At 38.1% G+C, this 22,694-nt stretch overlaps 1 protein-coding gene, 1 long non-coding RNA gene and 1 pseudogene across 4 annotated transcripts; 2 read left to right on the top strand and 1 right to left on the bottom strand.

The window, feature by feature from the left end:
• The first annotated feature begins 330 nt into the window (after positions 1-330).
• LOC103475864 (calpain-5-like) lies at positions 331-11,481 on the top strand. 2 transcript variants are annotated; one of them, XM_081615648.1, is made up of 13 exons: positions 331-612; positions 3,046-3,225; positions 3,796-3,927; positions 4,243-4,439; positions 5,293-5,485; positions 5,583-5,773; positions 6,711-6,788; positions 6,876-7,071; positions 7,178-7,300; positions 8,940-9,142; positions 9,551-9,672; positions 9,746-9,882; positions 10,372-11,481. In XM_081615648.1, exons 2-13 carry the CDS (start codon positions 3,070-3,072, stop codon positions 10,552-10,554), a joined length of 1,911 nt encoding a protein of 636 aa, XP_081471774.1. In that variant the 5' UTR covers positions 331-612; positions 3,046-3,069; the 3' UTR covers positions 10,555-11,481. The 2 variants fall into 2 exon arrangements, with proteins under 2 accessions (XP_081471774.1, XP_081471773.1); XM_081615647.1 differs by lacking the exon at positions 331-612 and adding an exon at positions 1,121-1,223.
• LOC145554859 (uncharacterized) lies at positions 5,292-13,319 on the bottom strand. Its single transcript, XR_014090889.1, has 3 exons — positions 12,501-13,319; positions 8,999-9,150; positions 5,292-5,380 (listed from the first exon to the last, which is right to left on the bottom strand). It is a non-coding gene; the product is annotated as an uncharacterized LOC145554859 (long non-coding RNA).
• LOC103461019 (calpain-5-like) lies at positions 11,573-21,427 on the top strand (annotated as a pseudogene). Its single transcript, XR_014090888.1, has 13 exons — positions 11,573-11,930; positions 14,989-15,168; positions 16,172-16,303; positions 16,963-17,162; positions 17,979-18,170; positions 18,267-18,457; positions 18,979-19,056; positions 19,144-19,339; positions 19,434-19,556; positions 19,683-19,885; positions 20,226-20,347; positions 20,421-20,557; positions 21,062-21,427. The product of XR_014090888.1 is annotated as a calpain-5-like (transcript).
• The last annotated feature ends 1,267 nt before the right edge of the window (positions 21,428-22,694 follow it).

Below are 22,694 nucleotides of genomic sequence, written 5' to 3'. Positions count from 1 at the left end.
ATTAGCCTGAGCAGATCTGATGAGGGAGAGGGAGTCACAGTGCCTCTGTGTTTCCTAACAGAGAAGCACAGATCACTGGGCGCCTGCCAGTTTGCTTCATTCCCACAGCTCACAGCTTATTAGCTCTGTTTATTCAACGGTGCAGACCACTGGTGCAAAAAAAAAAAATCAGAAAAACTGATTTAACACAGACAGGACAGCACATAAAACCCATTTGTGAGGCTGATGTTATTACCAGAGTTTTGTGTGTTTTCAAACACGCTGAGCAGGTTTCTACTGGATTTTGCCTTCAGGGAACGGGGGGTGCTTAGTTTCGGTTGCCCCTTCCTTAAATACTTTCAGAGATCCAATCAGCCGTTTTCCAAAAGTGACACACTCTCCTATGCAGCGCTATAGCCATCAGGCCAGTTTTCTGACCCTGCTTTTGGGAACTCCTCACAGCAGCAGAGCAGGAAATCTCATTTCATTCAGAAGATGGTGTGGTAGACAGCTGTTTTGTGTTGTGGCTGCTGAAGCTGAAGCGTGGACTGACTTGTAAACACCTGATGTGGAGTTTGAGGGAAGATCGAAATAATTTGGGTTCATCTCCACAAGAATAAGACTTTCTGGTTGGTAAGTGTTGCTTTTGAAATGTTTCTGTTCTTCATTTGTAACTTTTAAGAACATGTTACACAACTTTGGCTTAAAAAAAAACTGACCATATCATGTTGAATTGTCTCATTTTGCTGTTTTCTGAACTTCAGCTTGATCTTTAAGTACGTTTTACTTTTTGTTTCTCTGGTTGAAATAAACATGAATATGTCTTTAAACAAAGAGTTTTCCCTGATCTTCATGTTGGTTTACGTACGCCCCGTAAACACTGGGAAGTGTAGATGGCGTCACCTGTAACAACCAAACGAAAAACAAACTTCATTTCCTGAGACTCATTTTCTACTTTAATATTCCTATAAAGAAAAGAAAATTAAAATGTTATAATTAAAAAAAGTGAGAAGAAACTCTCAGCCAATACTAACTAATCACTCATTAAGCCGACTCACCGTTCAGGTCAGCGGTAAGTGCAAAACAGTCGAGCGTACAATAGAAAACAGAACTGGGGTGGGGCACTGAGGAGTGTGGAAATAGGTCAGTATTGTGTGGGAGGGCGAGTCAGAGACAGGTATGTACACGACCGGGAAACTTCCTTATTCTGGAGAACGAAAGTCTGAGCTGCGGATATCACAAAGGTACCGTCACTGGATATCCTCTCGTTTCTACCCTTATATTTATTTGCGGAGAAGTTCAACCTTATAGTTTGTTTTGTAATTTCAGATGATCTCTTTCAAAAGCTTTTTATCCATTTTGTGATTCTCTGGCTTTTCTACATATTTGGTGTTTATTGCTTCCTGTTGGATGTGTGCTGTTGTGTGATTGTTGGCCATGACTGAAGTACCAAGATTCTTATCTAAATAATTACTTCGGCCAGTACTGGGTAAACGGAGCACCGAGGGGTCAGTGTGGTGGGAAAACAAGCTTAAGTGTTCCTCCCTAAAGAGTCAAGCTACGTCTCTCATCACGACTCCCGTCATCACTTGAGTTTTTCTTTTCAACAAGGTTTAAAAAGGTCTGTTTCTGCTAGAGCCTCAACCAAACCACTGATCCAAGACCTGTGAGAAGTTTACATGACTCTCATGTTCATCTTCATGATGTTATCACCAGGTTGGATTGATGATGCGACATATGACATAAAATGACTGGATGCACCACCATGAATTCATCGCATCTCCGCTCTCTCCTCAAATACTGTAACTATTATGCAAACAGGCTCAAATGTAAACATGTAGTCCACAAATATTCGATTCACGTGAAGCAGTTGCTTTTTATGAGTCACCAAGAAGTTTCTGGAATCATCACTGGATATTCAATCACTCATAAATACTGGAGTAAATTTTAAATTGTTTGGGTTCCTTCCATCATTCCTCATGATCACAGCAGCTAGTTTTAAATAACTTGGAATCATTAAATCTTAATATTAGCCAGGTAATTTCTGACAGGCATTTAGAACCATCATCCTGCTGCTTCGTCCATCCAGATATTAATTTTGAAGCATTGCTTTTTTTTAATTCTATCCTCGTTGTGCATCCATTGGCAACAAGGTGAGCTCCACCATCTTTGTTGTGTTCTTAGTTCTAAAAACCTTTTTACTGCTCCAAAAGTTGTTGTTTTTTTAAACAGAGGTAAAATTACTCACATGAACCTTGAAATGTTTTTAACGTGAAGTAAAACCACAGAGTCTAATTTGGTCCTTTGTGTTGCTTTAAAAGTTTTTCAGATTCCAGAAATTGCAAAATGCTACTTAGTTGAAAAATACCTTTGATGTAGTCCTCTGTCCTGAGCCAAAATGTGGCAACAAACTACCCAAAATGTAGATTTTTAAATCTCAGTGATCGTAAAGGTTAGTATTTTGGTTTAGCAACTTTTATCTCTCAAACAACAGTGATTTAAAGTTCATGTCACATGGGACAGTACGCGTCTGGGTTTCAAGAGTTTGCAAATTCATGCCAAAACATTTCCTTACTAGATTATGGTTGCATTTTTTTTAAAGCCTTAAAATATTTGCACTTCAAACATAAACTGAATGAATTATGCTTTGAGTACATATAAACAGTCCTGAAGTTCTAGACACATAGATTTAGTTTTGTTTCTGTATTATCTGACTTAGCCATGCTAGGTGCTGGGGTTTTTTTTTTAGCAAAACTTAAATTTTTTGATCAAATTTCTTCTATGCAACACATTTGGTTTCTTCCATAACACTCGGAAAGAGCACAGTCGCAATTTAAAAACATCTATTTAAAAATATTTATATTCTGGAGCTAGTAAAGGTGAAGGTGTCAAATCTTTTCCAACATCATAACATTTTTCATCTGTCCATACAAACTCAATGAGTCCACCGAGACTCACTCAGGGTCATGGTTCAGTCTGGAGCAGTACAGCAATCCCACCAAGACTAAATCATTTCTGATTCCTCCCTTATAAAGACCAGAATCCTCTGCTGTTTCTCATCTGCAGCTGTGAGGCCTCGGCATCTCCACCATGCCTGTCGCTTACAAGGATCAGCTCTACGCTGAACTGAAGAAGCAGCACAACCAGAAAGGGACGTTGTTTGAAGATCCAGAGTTTCCAGCCACCAATTCATCAGTTTATTACCACAAACCCCCTCCTGGAGTTGTGCAGTGGAAACGACCCAGGGTGAGTTTATTCCACGCCAGGAATGTTAAAAGTGTCTTATGTCTCCGTAAATGATCTTTTTTTCCCTTGTATTATTAAATTAATGTCCTCGATCTTCTCTGAATGGTCCTGAATGCACTCTTTAATTTGAACAAATGAAATATTAATAGTGTTTCATGTCTCGTAAATGTCTAACTCACATGAATTTTGCCACTTTATTGCTTGCCAGTTACTTTTTGGGTTTATTTTAAAATCTGTGCTTAACTTTAAACACTGCATGTTCAAGCCATGCACGTAATTTCAAAGAAGAAAGATTACAAATGTGCTAAAAAAAACCTTTACAAATAAAATCTTACAAGTCTAGCATGTGTTTGCTCGACCCCTCGTTATCAAAACTTTCTACAACTACCTCTAACTGTAATACCAAGAGATAAAAAAAAAGATCCAGTGGTATGAATACTTCTTCTAAACCCTGTAAATATATTGTTTTTAATTTCTTGATTTTTATTATTTGGTGATTTGTAAAGTCTTGGAAAGTTGTGGTCATCCATGTATTTCTTTATAAAAGCCACTATCTTTTTAATATTTTAGGAAATATGTGAAAACCCACATCTCTTTGTAGAGGGCATCAGCTCTCATGACTTGAACCAGGGGATTGTGGGAAACTGCTGGTTTGTTGCTGCCTGCTCCTGCCTGGCTTTAAAACCAGAACTCTGGGAAAAGGTGAGTTTACTTAAAATATATACATATATATTTTTTCATATCTGTTTTAGCACTTCAAAATATCTACATGAGAATATTGTTAGAATGAATAAAACGACCAAGAGTCCGACAAGTAAATAACTTGCTAAAAGAATTTGAAAACTATGTGAATGATCTGTTCCAACAACAATGCAGCTGATTCAGTTTCAGTCCTTCAAAATATTTCAACACAACCTCTGCTACTGCAAAGCAAACACAGGTTACCCATAAGGGTGTACTACAAATATATATGTAAGTGAGACGTTTGGTAAATTTATTGTGCTTGCATGTTTCCAGGTAATTCCTGACTGGAAGGAGCAGGAGTGGGATTCAAACTACGCTGGGATTTTCCATTTCCGGTTCTGGATCTTCGGTGAGTGGATAGACGTGGTGATAGACGACCGGCTGCCGACAATCAACGGACGACTCATCTACTGTCAGTCAAAACAAAACAATGAGTTCTGGAGCGCCCTGCTGGAGAAAGCCTACGCCAAGTCAGTAAACCGAATCTGTTCCTCAAGACAACAGCCTGTACTTTCACTGTCAGCCCTGATGATGCTGCATGAAAAGCCTTAAAAGAATTCATGCTCTCAACATTGGCTGAATATTTTGAAGATGATCTCTTCTTGTTTTAACATGTTTGCACAAAACCGCACAAAGCAAGGTCTATAAAGATATATGAGTGAGTCTGGTGTGGAAGAGCTTGACTGGCCCGCCGCGCATAGTCTTCAATCTGATGGGACATAATTCAGATGGAAATCAGGTCCTATTGCCCAACAACAGTGTCTGACCTCACAAATACACTTCAGAAAGAGTGGTAAAAAAATCAAACTCCAAATTGTTGCTGAAAGTGTTCACAGAAGAAAAGGTCGCAGAGCAAAATGTGGCCAAACATCATGTATAAACTTTATGTATTTGAAATAGAATGTCACTAAAGGTTACATTTGTGAAGGGAGATGAGTAAATACTTCCGGAAATATAGTGGAAATGTTTATCTTCCCTCTGATATAAGGGGATACATTTGTTTCCAAAGCTCACAGTTAGAGAACAAAGACTTTTACACAAAGCTTTTGTTTCATCTGCGAGGAAGTGGTTTTTATTCACCGTACGGTGTAACAAAATGTTTGTGTTATCTAAAAGTGTCTTCTTTGAAATAGAAAACAGAAACAGGACCTGAATATAACTGCAGTCATCTCTTAATCTGCTAAAACCTGCGTTGAAATTAAGGATCATCAACAACACTTGCTAATTTTGAGTATTGTCTGACATCACATGAATATTTTAAGTTGCCAAACTATCTTTACTGCCTATCAACTTTTCAAATGCCCCTCCTCCCACCATGTCCAGGCTGTTTGGCTGCTATGAGTCCCTGGCTGGAGGCAACACTGGAGATGCTGTGGTGGATTTCAGTGGAGCCGTGGCGGAAGCCATCGACCTGCAGAAAGAGAAATACTATGCAGATCAAACCAAAGAAGATACATTTTTTGAGGATCTTCTCAAGGTGTGGAATCGCGGAGGAATCATCAGCTCCTCCATCAAGGTAAGTGACCATCTGTTCCTGCAAGTTTTCTCTGTTTACGCCTCTCCAGAGTCTTTGGCTACGTCAAAATTAAAACACTTTTTTTGAAATGTCACAGCCGCAGGGATTTGGACTTGAGTCGAGGACGGATAACGGGCTGGTGCGAGGCCACGCGTACTCCGTAACTGACGTGAAACGAGTGCGCTTGGGTCACGGGCTGCTGGCCTACTTCAAGAACGAAACCATTCCACTCATCCGCCTGAGAAATCCCTGGGGCAAAACTGAGTGGACAGGAGCGTGGAGTGACAGGTCAGGAGGGGTCATGAGGGAGTCATTTTCCTGTCACTGGGTCGGAAAGACATTATAACTGGCACGGCTCCAAAAACGTCTTTATAAATCAATTTATTAACTGAAAAAGACACCACACAGAAAAAGTAAGACAATTGATTTCATTGTTCCAGTTTGCTAAAATATAACTTGGGTTTAAGTCTGAAAAATCTACCTTACAGGTGAGGTCAAGGATGGCACAAAATGGTCTCACATCAACCATCTCCAAATCCAAACAAGATTAACAACATTTTTTCAGGCTTAAATATTAACCTGAAAAAACTACTTCGGTGTTAGCAATTAGTTCACGCAATAAAATGAATGTCTTATGTGTGGTTTAAATGATTTGAAAACCGGAAAGCTCTCAAAAGGCATCATTAATATCGGTAGATTTCATGGTGCAATCAGAATCTACAACATATTTTATTGGGATATTGTTTTATACGGAGCCTAAAAGTGATGTTTGCATTTGTATTCGGCCTCGTTTCATCTGAAACCTCTACATACACTCCAGTTCAGTCAAGTGGCTTCAGAATAATCTAATTAGTAAATATAGTTCACTTTTAATCTCAGGATCTTTACAGCTGTTCTGTGAAGGTCTCAGAGGTTGGTTAAGGAACATTTGTTCATCTCTGTAAGTTAAAGAACAAATATTTCAGGCTCTTAACTATTTTACTGTTGTTAACATGAAACATATTGAACTACAAATGCATTTAGCTTAACTTTCTTTAGGTACCTTTCTTTCACCTTTGTTCTCAACAAACACCTAAACTTATATGAAAACTATGCATTATTTCCTTTCCATGTCACAGGATAATGTATGTGAAACAATTGTTGTCTAAAGTAGAATATTCTCTGCATCTTTTGAATGGCTCCTGCTAAATAACCACCTTTTTGGCTTTGATTATTTGTTTGTCAGTTCTGAAGAATGGTCAAAAGTCGGTGACACAGAAAGAGGCAACCTCGGCATCACAGTGGCGGACGATGGAGAGTTTTGGTGGGTCGGGGTCTCTGATTACACTCCAGCTATTTAATTTGATTCCTAACTGTTCATTATTGATGCACTCTCTGTTTGGATCAACAGGATGTCATTCACAGACTGGTGCAAGAACTTCACTGATGCAGACGTTTGCCGTATAATGAACACCTCACTGATCAGCATCCATAAGACCTGGAATAAGGAAGTGAACTTTGGGAAATGGACTCGAAACAACGACCCCCTGCTGAACCGCTGCGGTGGCTGTACCAACCACAGGCAGACATTTCTGCAGAACCCACAGGTGCTGACGGCTCAAGAGACTCTGTCCCTCCATCACTGTCTCTCTATACGTAATAAAAACGAATAACTAACAACTAAATACTAACGAATTTTCCCTTCTCTTCCAGTACTTGTTTGATGTCACCAAAGAATCTGACGAGGTCCTGATCTTGCTGCAGCAGAAAGACAGAAAGATCTACAGGAAAGAAGGTCAAGGAGACAATCTAAGCATCGGCTTCAACGTCTTAAAGGTAACACAAATCATCCATACAACTCTCTGATGTACAAAAAACAAGGACTCTGATATTAATGAGGCAAAAACACAAGTTCACGGTGGTCATTGCAGTAGCAAGCTGTTTTTTCATGTGTGTGGGTATTGATTATATATTTGTATGTAAGGGAATTCAAGTGTGCTACTCAATGTACTGCCACCAAGTAGTGAGGTTATAATAAAATAATAATAATCCTTTTATTAAGATGGACATCATCTCAAATTTTGGCCATCACTGTCACTACTAATTTCTTCAAAATACTTGAGCAGCAAGACATACTTTTTTGGGGGACAAAAAGTCTGTCTCAATGGAGATTAATTACAAAACATAGAATAATAGTAATTGTGCAGTTTATTAAAAAAGTTATGTAAAAATCATTACAATATAAACACTGTTAATATTTGGGCAAAACATATTAATTTCACGTTTATTGTTGTAAAAGAATTTGGTTTGGCTGCAGTCCTTTCCTACTTTATTAAACTATCAACAGACGAGTGTTTAATTTAGCTCTTATCTGAACGCAAGCAGACCTTTTCGCCAGAGGCTGAACACATCAGTTTCAAACTGAGAGGCAAAATGCAGGAAAAACCTTGATGATGATGATTTTATTTTTTCTCTGCAGAAGTTGCAGACAGGTCTGGTTCCTTGGTTCAAGCCTGGTGTGTTGCACACGGGATATTTATATCTCTGGTGAAAGTTTACTTTCTGATAAAGTATTAACTTTCCTCACTTGAACATAATATACAGCATTAAATTTAACCAACAACCCCACAAAGACACAACAGAACTATGACAGAAATATCAAATAGAGAACTTTTCTCTGAGAAGTTTGTTCTCAGAGAAAACAAACTTTCCTCATCATGTTGAATTGTCTCATTTAAATGAGGCCATGTGTCCACATGTCTCAACTGATGGCATGTTTCCTCACAAGGGACTTTAATGCCAGAGACCTGGAAACTTTCAAACACACCACAGATTCTGTTATCACTCTGTTAAAGGTGCTGCTGAAATGCGGCATGAAGGGCTTGTGATAAAAACAGAAGAGTTGTGTGGACATGATCTGTTAAAATACCAGCAGCGCTCACTAAACTGAAACTTTGATTTGTGATGATTTTATCAGTGATTTGTCATCTTTCATCTGACAGAGTCAAAATGGTGCTTTGCTCCTGCCTATTATATTTAAAGAGCATTTCCTGTTTGAGATAAGCTTTGAATTTTTTCAGTCTAACCCTCCGCACTTACAGTACAACCAGTTTCTGAGCTTCATGTAACTGCAATACACGTTCCCACCACTAAGAGGCAGTCATACCTCAAAGTCCTGTAAAAAATGGAGGTTTCTTTGCAAAGCAAATATCTATAAACTTAAACAATTATAAGGCATAGTGTCCTTTTCAAACGTCTATTTATTCTGATGTTATGTGGCTTTCTTTCAGCATTTTACCTGTAAACCAAAGTTTACAGGTAAAACTTTGGTTTATTTTTAAGCCATTTTAGTACAAACATGCTCTCAGACTGATTACGGGCTTGTAAAAAATAGTTTTTCACAGTACATCAACTAAATATATAGAAAAATGCTAAATCTGCAGTGATGAATGTACAACCAGGAATTACTTTGCAGGTAGAGGTGAACAGGAAGTATCGTCTGCACGACTTGGTGACGCAACAACTTCTGCATACCTCCACCTACATCGACGCTCGGACGGTGTTCATGAGATGTGAGCTGCCACAGGGCCGATATGTCGTCATGCCGACCACCTTCAAGCCTTTCATAGAAGGAGAGTTCATGCTCCGACTTTACACGGACGTGGACTCCGGCTGCCGGTAAGAAACTGATGGCACAGAAAATTCAGATGATTTAAACTAACCTTTGGCTGAACCTGTGGAAATCTAACATTTTGTCTCTGGTAAACCATCATGTATTTCAAAGATTTGAGGGAAAACAAACTATTTTAAAATGCTGATGTGGACCCTGAATGATGGATTATATTTTGTAGAAGCAATCAGATTTGTGTTTTGGGGAATCGCTGAGCTTTTTCTGGCCTAAGATTATGTTTTGATTAACTTTATTTATATTTCTCCATTTCTTCATTCTTTGTTTTGGCAGCTCAAACAAGGGAGCATTGAGATCTGCCTGGTCTAAAACATGAAATATGTTTTAGTCAGACTGGCTGCCTTTTAATTGAGGCCAGAATATTAAGAAACATGATTTCTATCCATGTCTTCCCTCAGGGAGCTAGTGAAGGACAAACCACAGACTAAATGTTGGACTCCGCTTTTTGGATATCCTCAGCTTGTTACCCACATATATGTGGACAGAGCTGAGATCGGTCAGCAAGGAGACCAGGCAGAGGGTAAGACAATGTTTTTTCAAACTAGTCCTGCTCATTTATAATTCACATAAATAAAACTAAATCCATCTTTTAGGCATAAACCCATATTTGATCATTTCCTGCGAGAGCCAATCAGTGAAGTCCATCACCAAGAAGAACTCTTTGACGCCGGTTTTTGAATTTAGCGCCATTTTCTACAGAAAGAAGGTCACAGAGCCCCTAACAGTGCAGGTAAGTTGAAAAATCAGTGACAGTGATCAGTCTCAGATAGATCAGTGGGGCTGAGGAAAAAAAAGACTTTAAATGAAAACAAAGCAGCGTCAGGATTCTTCTGAACAACATAAATGGTAAATTGAAAGGCTTTCCCTATACATATTTAAATAAACTAAATGCTAATAAAATTTTAAAGCACATGTACACAATACTGGCAAGCCTGGCAGCACCACACATAGGTATTGAATTTATGTAACAATAATGCTTCCAGCACATCACGGTGGTAAAATAATATATATTTATTATATATTCATAAAAACTGTAGACCAGGGTAGAAAGGGCTAAACATGCAACACCTCTACTACAACACAGTATGTAGAGTGTTTTTCATTACACGTAATTTAAAAAACACTGTACATTAAGTGCAGCGTGGGCAAAAGTTTCTATTCTAACACAACAAATCACCTCCTGTGTTATTTGATATTGAACCTGTCTGGTCTTTTCCAGTTGTGGAGCGATGACCTTGGATCGGACAAATTCTTAGGCCAAGTCATGCTGTCCGGGAGGCCTGATGACAACTCTCACCCTCAGCAGCTCCAGCTGAAGAATAAAGGCAGTAAGACGGCGGACAATATGCCCGGCAAAATCGCCCTGAGGATCCTCACTTCAAACGAGCTGACGGCCTTGTAATGAGACATTTGAAACGTACAGTATCTGACTTAACTGTCATCGATGAACTGAAACAGCTTGAACACCGTCCATTATTATTTTTTGAAAGCTAGGAAAGCAAGATGACTGACCAGATTGTGGGTTCATTTTGACTTCTTTTTATAAACATGTTTTTGTTGACTACTATTTTTATATTTGTGTGTTTGGGAAAGTATTTTTTCATGAAACAATGAGTAAAACTGAAGTAACACTACGAAGCCTGTCAGTGAACTTGACAGGATCATTCTAGCTTGGCCATTGCCTTCCTGTGCCATTTTACTTGATTCAAATCTCGCCTATAGCTCAGTCTGGGCTTTCTGCCATTTACTTGGATTCCCTCTGCAAGAATTTCTACTGGGCTATTACGTTGTGAACGATTACGTCAATTTGTAGTCTGTCTGTAGTTCTAGTAATGACAGCAAAGGAAGTAAATCAAATGTTTCAGATTGTGTTGGCCACGTTTCCAAATATTTTATTAACATTAGAAGCCGCCTCTATCGGATCAATACCAATAAAAGGATAAAAAGTATTCAAAGAATTTCCTGTCTTTCTAATTGTTGCTTCTGATAAATCAGGTTTCTCCTCGACTTTTTACATCTCGACATGTAAAGCCAAAAATGTTTATCTTGAATGAAGCGGCTGCCACGATTGAAGATGATTGGTGTGACTTATACCCATCAACGTTGCCTTTTTTCTAGATAAATGCCTTTTGATAAATACAGCAAATTGAATGTAAAAGGCTTGTTCTTTTGCAGCTATTTGTATTATGTTTTTTTTAAATGTCTTAAATGAGGAAGCCTCCTGTCGCTTTGTTTTGTAGAGATATAGTTTACCATGATGTAAATACATGTCCTTCCTCTTCTTTCATGCTTTTCAGATTAAACAACTTTTTTCTTTCTTCTTCTATAAAACTTAGACTGTTATTTTAGTGGTATTTTGCATTGTTACCCTAGTTTGTTTCAGTTATTCCTTCAATATATCAACTGGTATTCTTTTGCAAATAAAACATTGGTATTTCGTATTTCTGACGCTGGCTCCGCCCCAAAGCTGACGTAGAGCAATCTTCCACCAATTATTCCCCAGTGTTTGTCAACAACTGACCAATCAGCGGTCACAATTTATAGGTAGTATCCGCTGGAACCGACATCCGACTATATTACCAGTGTTTATCATAGCAAACACACTGCAGTCAGAGAGATTTTGAAGAAGATAATAAGATATCGAGGATATGCAATCCCGACAGCCATTACCCAGAGCATGTAGAGGGTGGGATATAATTTACTATGTTTCCAAAACCAAAAAGGAGTCTGGAATTACGCAAGAAATGGATCATGGCCTGCAGCCCACCTCATGTCCAGGTGAATGAAACTGATCGACTGCAACTACCAAGTTAGTCAGCACGAAGGTTAAGGTCGTAAACAACCAATTTTTTTTTTTTTACATGACACTTCTTGATTGTCAAATCAAGCCCTGCAGCAGGTAATTAGGAAAATAAATAAATAAACAAACACAGGTGAATAAAGAAAACTATACGTAGGTATTCCTTTGTCCCATATGCTGTTTTAACCTAAACAGTGTAGTACATTATCTGGAAATAATCTGGCTAACGGCTCAGGGCTCCCTCTGTTCAGGGCTCCGTGCTAACCGCTCCAAGCTAACGGCTCAGGGCTAACGGCTCAAGACTAAACGTCAAATAAACACAATTCGGTCTGATTAAAATAACAATGCTAAAGATGTAATAATTCCTAGATCAATAAGTGAAGGTATTTATGCTTAATTTCATGTGTGTAAATTCCAATGATAGCTCTATGGCAGCATAAAAACACAGACGGCAGTAACTGCTGTTTACATTTTAACACCATTTTATTTTTAAGCATTTTCCTTAAGGTAGACTTTCATAAGCAGGTCTTGTTTAAATCATTACTCACCCGTTTTATATGTGCAAATGTGTCTGACACAGCATTCACACTCATCCTCATTTTTCCTCCTGGGCTTTATCGTTGATTTCTCTGTTGTTTCCCGCTAATAATCTTCCAGACCTGATTTAGGACTCACTGTTAGCTGATAAGGCAGAAATGTCTCAGAAATGTCTTACTATTGATGCCATTATTTACTGTTTGTTTGTCGGGGTTTGCGCTACTTCCGCATGCGGGCAGAGCCTTTTATTTATTTATGTTTTGTTTTTTTTCTTTCAATTTTTTTTCGCACAAGTTCTACTTCTACAGAAAAATATTCTGTAGCACGGTAAGTCGCCCCCTGCTGGCTATTTCACAAAATGCCGGTTTAGATGGAAAATTATGAAAATTAAGCTTCTGTCCTGGGAAAACTCAGTCGGAATATATTTAATTCCGACTGAGTGGTCAGTTTTAATAAAAAGAAGGAAAATTCATCTTTTGATCCTTTTTAGTCATAGAATTCATAACAACACTCTTCTTAGGATTAAACATGACCCTAAAAAGAGGATCATGTCCAGTTGCTGTGGTGTCAAACTGGACACATAACACAGACCATGCGTAACTGCTGCAAGCCAACACTGTAGGGAAGAATGATCATGAAATTGCAAAGCAGCAACAAGTACAGCCTTCTTTCACTGTGTAACTTTATTATATTTTTTTCCTGCCTCTCACAGTTGCTTTGGTGAATTTCTGACAACAGAATTGAATTTCTCAAAACTACTTGCATTCATTGTGTCACTGGCACACATCAAAAAAGCATGTTCTTATATCTTTCAACAAGTTTACTTTTTTCTACGTTTTAATTGCCTTTTGTCATGTTGATCAAATTGTATCATGCGGGTTAGGGTCTCTGTTGAATAGTGTGGACCGGCACAATTTAAGGGATAATTTCTTATAAAAATGCAAAATACTTGATCAAGTTGTCATAATATGTCAATCATATAGATTTTTGTTCTAAATTTGTGCTGAACTGCACTGCATGTACAGTTTTCCTTGAGGAGATTGTATTACGTGTGTTCCTTTTGCTACTTTAGTTTTCTTTCTGTTTCCATAGTTTACATCAAAATATCCCTCCAGAGCACACCGCTATATTAACAAAATGACTAATCAATTTGATTCTTATCCAAACTCGATGAAAGAACTTGTCATTTTGAGACACGCACATGTTCCTTGATTCGCATATTTAATTTTGAGAGATGAACTAAGGATTTTGAGAAAAAAAACTGATCCGTGGTGTTTAGCCTGACCAGATCTCATCAGGTGGGAGTCACAGTGAAGTTCAGATCGCTGGCGCCTGCCCGTTTGTTTCATTCTCACAGTTAGTTCAATTTATCAGTGGTGCAAAAAAAGATTTTAAAAAATTAAAAAATGATTTAACATAGTCAGACAATCATATTTGTGATACTAATATTATGGCTAGAATCTTGAGTTCTGTGTGTTTTTAAACAAGACCAGCAGGTTTCTAACGGTTTTACCTTCAGGGGACGCGGGGGGAGGTTTATTTTCTGTTTCCCCCTCCTTAAATACTTTCAGAGATCCAATCAGCCGTTTTACATGACATACTCCTACACACTGATATAACCGTTTTCTGACCCTGTTTTTGGGAACTGATCACAGTAGCAGAGCACGAAATCTCATCTCATTTAGAGTGATAGACAGCTGTTTTGTGTTGTGGCTCCTGAAGCTGAAGCGTGGACTGCCTTGTGAACACTTGACCTGGAGTTTGAGGGAAGATCGAAAGAATCTAAGTTTATCTTCACAAGAATAAGATTTTCCGGTTGGTAAGTGTTGGTTTTGAAATGTTTCTGTTCTTCATTTGTAACTTTTAAGAACATGTTACACAACCATAAAGAGCAGCGTTTACTGTCTTCTGAATTTCAATCTTTACTTTAAGTACATTTTACTTTCTGTTTCTCTTGTTGAAATAAACATGAAAGCGTCTTTAAGCAAATAGTTTTCCGTGATCTTTATGTTGGTTCACATACATCCTAGAAACACTGGGAAGTGTAGATGGCGTCACCTGTAACAGCCAGATGAAAAACAAACTTAATTTCCTGAGACTCATTTTCAATATTTTCTGTTTTAATATTCCAATAAAGAGAAGAAAATTTAAAGCTTGACATAAAAATGGTAAACCCAAGGTAAGTGACAATAAACTCTCAATCAATACTGAATGATCAGTTATCAAGCCACCTCACCATTCAGGTATGGAGGTAAAATGTCAGCGGTAAGCACATCCAGCGTAATACTTGCGTAGTAGAACCAACAAAGGTGAAGGTGTCAAATCTTTTCCAATATCATAAATAACATTTTCATATGTCCAGACAAACTCAATGAGTCCACTGAGACTCACTCAGGGTCATGGTTCAGTCTGGAGCAGTACAGCAATCCCACCAAGACTAAATACATTCTGATTCCTCCCATATAAAGACCAGAATCCTCTGCTGTTTCTCATCTGCAGCTGTGAGGCCTCGGCATCTCCACCATGCCCGTCGCTTACAAGGATCAGCTCTACGCTGAGCTGAAGAAGCAGCACAACCAGAACGGGACACTGTTTGAAGATCCAGAGTTCCCAGCCACCAATTCATCGCTTTATTACACCAAAACCCCTCCTGAAGGTTTGCAGTGGAAACGACCCGGGGTGAGTTTATTCCACTCCAGAAATGTTGGAAGTGTTTTATATCTCCATAGATTGTCTTGTTTTTTTTTTTTTTTTACCTTATTCTAACAAAATATTGTTAGATGATCAAGAACAAAGTATTGTTCTTGATCGTTTCCGATGTGTTGGGTGTATTTTGCCTTCTTGTATGAATATTTTCTACAAGTACATTACTTATAACTGTAATGACAGCTATAAGTCTCTGCATGTCTCCCATGAATCCTACAAAAAATACCCTGTACTTTAAGTTCTCAAGTCCTGTAAGAAAGGAAGGAGAAATAAAGGACAGAAGGATATAAGGGAAGGAGTGAGGAAATATAAGGTTGCTAGGTTGCAAGGACAAGTAGGAAGCATAATAGGAAGGGATGAAAAAAAGAAGGAATCTATACAAAATATAGATTAATTTCTGGAAATACAAATGTCTGCAAGTGTTATTGATTTCTTTTCCTATACTTATGGACAATCGTAAAATACTGAAATGAAATGTCATACCTTTGCAGACTGTATAGGACATCTTGCTACAGATTCTTAGATGGATTAAGGTCTGGACTTTGATTGAGCCATTGTGAATATATATTTTTTATCTAAATCCGTCGTCTGGCTGTTTCTTTATCCCAGCCAGCCTGACCAGCTTCTCTGTCCTGCTTAAGATAAACATCCAGTCAGCATGTTGCTACCTCTACCATACTTTACAGTTAGTGACGGGTTGTAAACCATGCATGATATTTTTTCCACTTAAAAAATAATTTAAATCCCAGTCAAATACTCCTAATTTTGTGGTTGGAGTGTGACAAAATGTAAAAAGATCCAAGGGTATGAATACTTCTTCAAAACCCTGTAAATAGATTGTTTTTAGTTGCTGATTTTTATTATTTGGTGATTTATAAAGTTTTGGGAAGTTGTGGTCATCCATTATTTAACAGTTATCAAGGTTGTCATTGATGTATTTATTTAAAAGGTATATATAAATCTTTCAATGTTTTAGGAAATATGTGAAAACCCACACCTCTTTGTAGAGGGCATCAGCTCTCATGACTTGAACCAGGGGAAACAGGGAAATTGCTGGATGGTTGCTGCCTGCGCCTCCCTTGCGTTAAGACGAGATCTCTGGGAGAATGTGAGTTTACTTAAAATTATTTGTTAAAAGTCTGGTTTAGCACGTCAACATATTTATATCAGACTATTGTTGTAATTAATAAATCAATAAAGTGTCTGACAAGAAAGTAACTTGGTAAAATAACTTATTTGTTTAGGTTTATACACAACTAATTACAAAATGATACAACCTATTGTATTTTCAACAATCTACTTAGATTTTTTTTTTTTTTTTAATATTCAATAGTTTGACTTTAAAACTTGCACATGAAATGAGACTGGTGGTCTTTGTGGGACTTTGGTAGCAGCCTGTCCCCAAAACTGTGGTATGCAGTCTTCATTTTGAGAAGTTGACAGAAACTTAACACCAAAGAAGTCCAAGTAGCTTTCAGCAGTGGAATAAGTGGAGGAGAGAAAACTATGTGAATGATCTGTTCCAACAACAATGCATCTGATTCAGTTTCATTCTTTCATAATATTTCAACACAACTTCTGTTACTGTAAACCATGCACTGGTTACCCATAATGCCATACTTTAGAAATCCAAATATATATGCAGAAAATGACTGCCCTTTCTCTAATCCAATATTTAAATTGCTTACTACCATCATACTACGTAAAGATGTCATTCAGGTAAACTGTGAGACACTCAGAAAATGTGTTGTCTTTGCATGTTTCCAGGTAATTCCTGACTGGAAGGAGCAGGAGTGGGATTCAAACTACGCTGGGATTTTCCACTTCCAGTTCTGGATCTTCGGTCAGTGGACAGACGTGGTGATAGACGACCGGCTGCCGACAGACGAACACAGACAACTCATCTACTGTCATTCAAAAGAAAAGAATGAGTTCTGGAGCGCCCTGCTGGAGAAAGCCTACGCCAAGTCAGTAAACCAAATCTGTTCCTCAGTATCCTGTACATTCACTGGCAGCCCTGACAAAGCTGCATAAAAAGCATTAAAAATATTATTGTGGTTCTATCGTGTCACTAAAAAGCTGTGAAAAATCCAAACTTTAAGCTGAGTACATTTGTTTATTTTGGTTAAGAAGTATGCTACTTTTTTTTAGCTTATTCAGTAGTCCATAACTTTATGCAAAGACAAGAGAACATGTCATCTAAACAATGCTGTGGTGTCTTATCTTCATTCATTATTTTGCTGAAAGTATTCACTCATACATTCATTCATTAAATCCAGACACACTTCTAGAAACATTTGTGAATGAATAGATCGGTACTAGGAGCTCAGAGTGGCATCATGACACTATGTCGCCTGGGCAAAACCTCCATCTAACTCTGCAATCAGCTGTTGGTTTCACCACCAAGTGGTAGGCCATGTAAAATCTCAGAGCAGAATCACTTGATCCAGAGGAGCCTGCTGCTCAGAGGACACATTTTCCTGAGTCAACAGCTACAGATATCCACTTCATGTGGTCATCAGATTAGCTTAGGGACAATGTGTAAAGAGTTTCAAATGGTTTCCAATGTTTACCACCTGCATCCAACTGTGGCAACAGCAAAGACATTGCAACATGTTGGATGCAAAGCATGCTGCGACTGGATTCTGGAGCTGTGGAGACATGTTGTTGGAATGATGAAACTTAGCTGTTTCTCATCTGTATGGAAATAATGGAACCAGATGTTGATGCTGCCTATCAACTCTTCAAATGCCACTCCTCCCCTCCCCCTAATCCGTTTCCAGGCTGTTTGGCTGCTATGAGTCCCTGGTTGGAGGCAACGCTGGAGATGCTGTGGTGGATTTCAGTGGAGCCGTGGCGGAAGCCATTAACCTGCAGGAAGAGAAGTACAACGAAGACAAAAAAAACAAGATAAGTTGTTTGATAATCTTCTCAAGGTGTGGGAACACAATGGAATCATCAGCTCCTCCATCGATGTGAGTGACCATCGGTTCCTGCAAGTTTCTTCTGTTTATGTTTCCTCAGAGTCTTTGACTACGTCAAAATTAAACATTTTCTTTGAAATTTCACAGACACAGGAATTTGAACTTGAGTCAAGGACAGATAACGGGCTGGTGCGAGGCCATGCGTACTCGGTAACTGACGTGAAACGAGTGCCTTTGAATCACATGCTGCGGACCTACTTCAAGAATGAAACCATTCCACTCATCCGCCTGAGAAATCCCTGGGGTGATACTGAGTGGACAGGAGCGTGGAGTGACAGGTCAGGAGGGGCCATGAGGGAGTCATTTTCCTACCAGTGAGTTAGGGTTAGTTAGCCCCAATCTTTCAGAGCTTTATTCTTACAAAATAATTTGAAAAGTAAGTATAGTGCATGTTGTACAGTTGCTATCTGGTAGACAAGAATGTCCTTAGTTTAATGTGGCATTTTCATGTTAAAGATTAAGCAATAGTATTTCCAGAATACCAAAGATGTTCAGTGGCTTATATGACAAGTAGTTTTACAGTGGAATAAGTGTAGGCAAGAAACTATTTGAGCAATCTGTCAACAACAAATCCAGTTACATTTCTTAGGAATATTGTAACACAATCTCTGTCACTTGGAAGGAGTCACAGATTATGATGTATTTACTCTGTAAGACACAAATATGAAACCATGCATTATTTTTTCCATGTTAGAGGGTGACACATGAAACAGTTGTTGTCTAAAGTAGAATATTATCTGCATCTTTTGAATGGCTCCTGCTAAATAACCACCTTTTGGTTTTAATTATTGTTTGTCAGTTCTGAAGAATGGTTAATGATTGGTGACACAGAAAGAGGCAACCTCGGCATCACAGTGGCGGACGATGGAGAGTTTTGGTGGGTCGGGGTCTCTGATTACACTCCAGCTATTTAATTTGATTCCTAACTGTTCATTAATGATGCGCTCTCTGTTTGGATCAACAGGATGTCATTCACAGACTGGTGCAAGAACTTCACTGATGTGGATATTTGCCATCTAGTGAACACCTCACTGATCAGCATTCATAAGAACTGGGATGAGGAAGTGAAGTTTGGGAAATGGACTCGAAACAGCGACCACCTGCTGAACCGCTGCGGTGGCTGTACCAACCACAAGCAGACATTTCTGCAGAACCCACAGGTGCTGAAGGCTCTGGAGAAACTCTGTCCCTCCATCTCTGACAGCTTATACACGATAACAACAAATAACTAACAAATTTTCCCTTCTCTTCCAGTACTTGTTTGATGTCACCAAAGAATCTGACGAGGTCCTGATCTCACTGCAGCAGAAAGACAGAAGGATCTACAGGAAAGAAGGTCAAGGAGACAATCTAATCATCGGCTTCACCGTCTTAAAGGTAACACAAATCATCCATACAACTCTCTGTTGTACAAAAACAAGGACTCTGCTTTTAGTTAAACTACATGCACAGAAATAAACTACATTTGCAGTGACAAATGTACAACCTGGAATTCCTTTGCAGGTGGAGGTGAATCGGAAGTATCGTCTGCACAAACTTGTGACGCAAAAAGAAATGAATGATTTCAACCACACCAACATTCGGACGGTGTTCAACAGAATCGAGCTGCCACAGGGCCGATATGTCATCATCCCTTCCACGTTCGAGCCTTTCATAGAAGGAGAGTTCATGCTCCGACTTTACACGGACGTGGACTCCGGCTGCCGGTAAGAAACTGATGGAACAGAAAATTCAAATTCAAATGATTCAAACTAACCTTTAGGTGAACCTGTGGAAATCTGTCATTTTCTTTCTGGTAAACCATCATGTATTTCAAAGCCTTGAGGGGAAAAAAATTTTTTTTAAAAGCTGATGGGGACCCTGAATGATGGATTATATTTTATAGAAGCAATCAGATTTGTGTTTTGGAGAGTAGAGATATTGTCATAAAATCTTCATTGAGATCTGCCTGGTCTAAAACATGAAATATGTTTTAGTCAGTCTGGCTGCCTTTTGATTGAGGTCAGAATATTAAGAAACATGATTTCTATCCATGTCTTTCCTCAGGGAGCTAGTGCAGGACAAACCACAGACTAAATGTTGGACTCCGCTCTCTGAATATCCTCAAGTTGTTACCCACATATATGTGAAGAAAGCTGAGATCGGTCAGCAAGGAGACCAGGCAGAGGGTAAGACCGTGTTTTTTCAAACTAGTCCTGCTCATTTATAATTCACAGAAATAAAACTAAATCCATCTTTTAGGCATAAACCCATATGTGAAGATTTCCTGCGAGGACCAATCAGTGAAGTCCACCACCAAGAAGAACTCTTTGACGCCGGTTTTTGAATTTAGCGCCATTTTCTACAGGAAGAAGGTCACAGAGCCCCTAATAGTGCAGGTAAGTTGAAAAATCAGTGACAGTGATCAGTCTCAGATAGATCAGTGGGACTGAGGAAAAAAAAGACTTTAAATGAAAACAAATCAGTCAGGATTTCTCTAAACAACATAAATCGTAACTTGTAAGGCTGTCCATATTCTCATTTAAATAAACTAAACGCTAATGGAACTTTTGTAAGGAAAATTAAAACATGTGTACAAAAGTATTGACAAGCCTGGCAAAGATGTGTAAAAACCCCAAAAATAGTTATTCAGTTTATGTAACAGTAATGCTTCCAGCAAAACACTGTGGTAAAATAATATATTTTTATTATATATTCAAAAAAACTGTAGACCAGGGAAGGAAGGGCTAAACATGCAACACCTCTACTACAGCACAGTATGTCACTTTTACACGTAATTAAAAAACACTGTAAATTAAGTCCAGCCTGGGCAAAAGTTTATATTCTAACACAACAAATCACCTCCTGTGTTATTGATGTGGAACCTGTCTGGTCTTTTCCAGTTGTGGAGCGATGACCTTGAATTGGACAAATTTTTGGGAGAAGTCGTGCTGCCAGGGAGGCCTGATGACGTCTCTCACTCTCAGCACCTCCAGCTGGAGAATAAAGGCAGTAAGACGGCGGACAACATGCCCGGCAAAATCATCCTAATGATTGAGACTTCAAACGAGCTGACGGCCTTATAATGAAACGGTGCCTTCTTCAATATTTAACCCTTTCATGCATGAATGATGATCCCTTGCGTCAGAATTTTTCTCTTTTTTTTTTATTTCTTAAGGCATAAAAGAAATAAGGGAAGGGAAAAATTTTTTGTAAAAAAAAAAAATATATATATATATTTTTTTTTATTTTATAATTTTTTTTTTTAGGTGATCAATTATAATTTTCTCCAAATACAAAGTTTTTATTTGTATTAAAATACAACAGTAGTATATCTTACAGGTTATCTTATGTCACAATAATTTTTTTTCCTGCTGGAGTCGTCTATAGCAGAAGGAGGGACCGGGTGGGTTGGCATGCTTTTTTGTCTGTCGGCCATATTGGATTTTACAAACATAATTTCTTACATTTGCAGCTGATGGTTAGTAGTTGATAGTGTATTTTATGAAGCATTAGTGTCCACTTCAGTGGGTTAATCTTTGATTTCTTATTATTCTTATTAAACTTGGGGGACCTATACCTTTTAATATCGGAGCAAGATTTAGAGAAACTGTAGAGAAAGATGAAGTACCACCTTCTTTATAGAATCAGACATGGAGAACCAACATTTAGCTTCATATTGTGCAAATCCAGAACTCAACCCAGAACAACTGGAACCAACATTTAGTTTTATACTTCAAGAAGAATCCAGAGAAACTGCTAGTTTATATGGACGAATTATTCTTACTCTTATTGTCTTTTGGTTTTGTTGTTTGTTTTGTTGTTGTATTTCCTTCTAATTCAGTTAAATCACTTTGAACTGCCTTGTTGGTGAAGATGTGATATAAAAATTACTTTACCTTTTTATAAACATGTTCTAGTTTGACTACTATGTATTTTTGTTTTGGGAAAAATAATTTCTTCATGAAACTACACTGTGAGCAAAATTTAAGTAACTGTCAGTGACATTAAAACTTGATGCAAATACGCCATTATTCATTAAAAAATGTCCACGCATCATCGGTTGTATAGCTTTTACCAACAAAGCAGGTGATGCTGTTGGTAAAATTATGCAGGTATGACAACTTAAAAATAAATGTATTCTCCAGACTCTTGTTTTTCCTCCTCTTTTTATTTTCAGTCCAGTTCCCAAACTGCAATATTTTGTATTTTTACACTCAAGACAGCCATGCACGATTCAAAGTTCAAAAAGTCTATTGCTTCAACCACAGTTAAAAATAGTTTATCCAAAACCTCATTTCTCTCCCCCGATTCTTGCTTGTCCTTTTTTTTATTTATTTAAATTTTTTTTTTTCAAAGACAGGGAAAGGTCTGCCGAGGTACGCCGGATAGATCAGCAGTTTTACAAAGCTAGACAGTAATAAGAGTAATAATAATAATAATAAAGATAATAATTTAAAAAGTAACATTTTTTGTCTTTGTTCCATTCTCTTGATACACATTAATAGAGAAATTTTTCACACCACGTGTACAGGT

The sequence above is a fragment of the Poecilia reticulata genome, chromosome 14 (assembly GCF_904066995.2).
Source record: "Poecilia reticulata chromosome 14, P_reticulata-male-v2, whole genome shotgun sequence".
In the NCBI taxonomy this organism is placed as follows: Eukaryota; Metazoa; Chordata; class Actinopteri; order Cyprinodontiformes; family Poeciliidae; genus Poecilia; species Poecilia reticulata.
Note: the sequence above shows the minus strand (reverse complement) of the source record. Positions and strands in the feature narration are given on the sequence as shown.

Bases quoted from the DNA above. Each gene is read 5' to 3' on its own strand.
- LOC103475864 (XM_081615648.1), top strand. From the start codon at position 3,070: ATGCCTGTCGCTTACAAGGATCAGCTCTACGCTGAACTGAAGAAGCAG. The intron at 5,486-5,582 runs GTAAGTGACCAT...GAAATGTCACAG, and splicing joins TCATCAGCTCCTCCATCAAG to CCGCAGGGATTTGGACTTGA. The intron at 7,072-7,177 runs GTGCTGACGGCT...CTTCTCTTCCAG, and splicing joins CATTTCTGCAGAACCCACAG to TACTTGTTTGATGTCACCAA.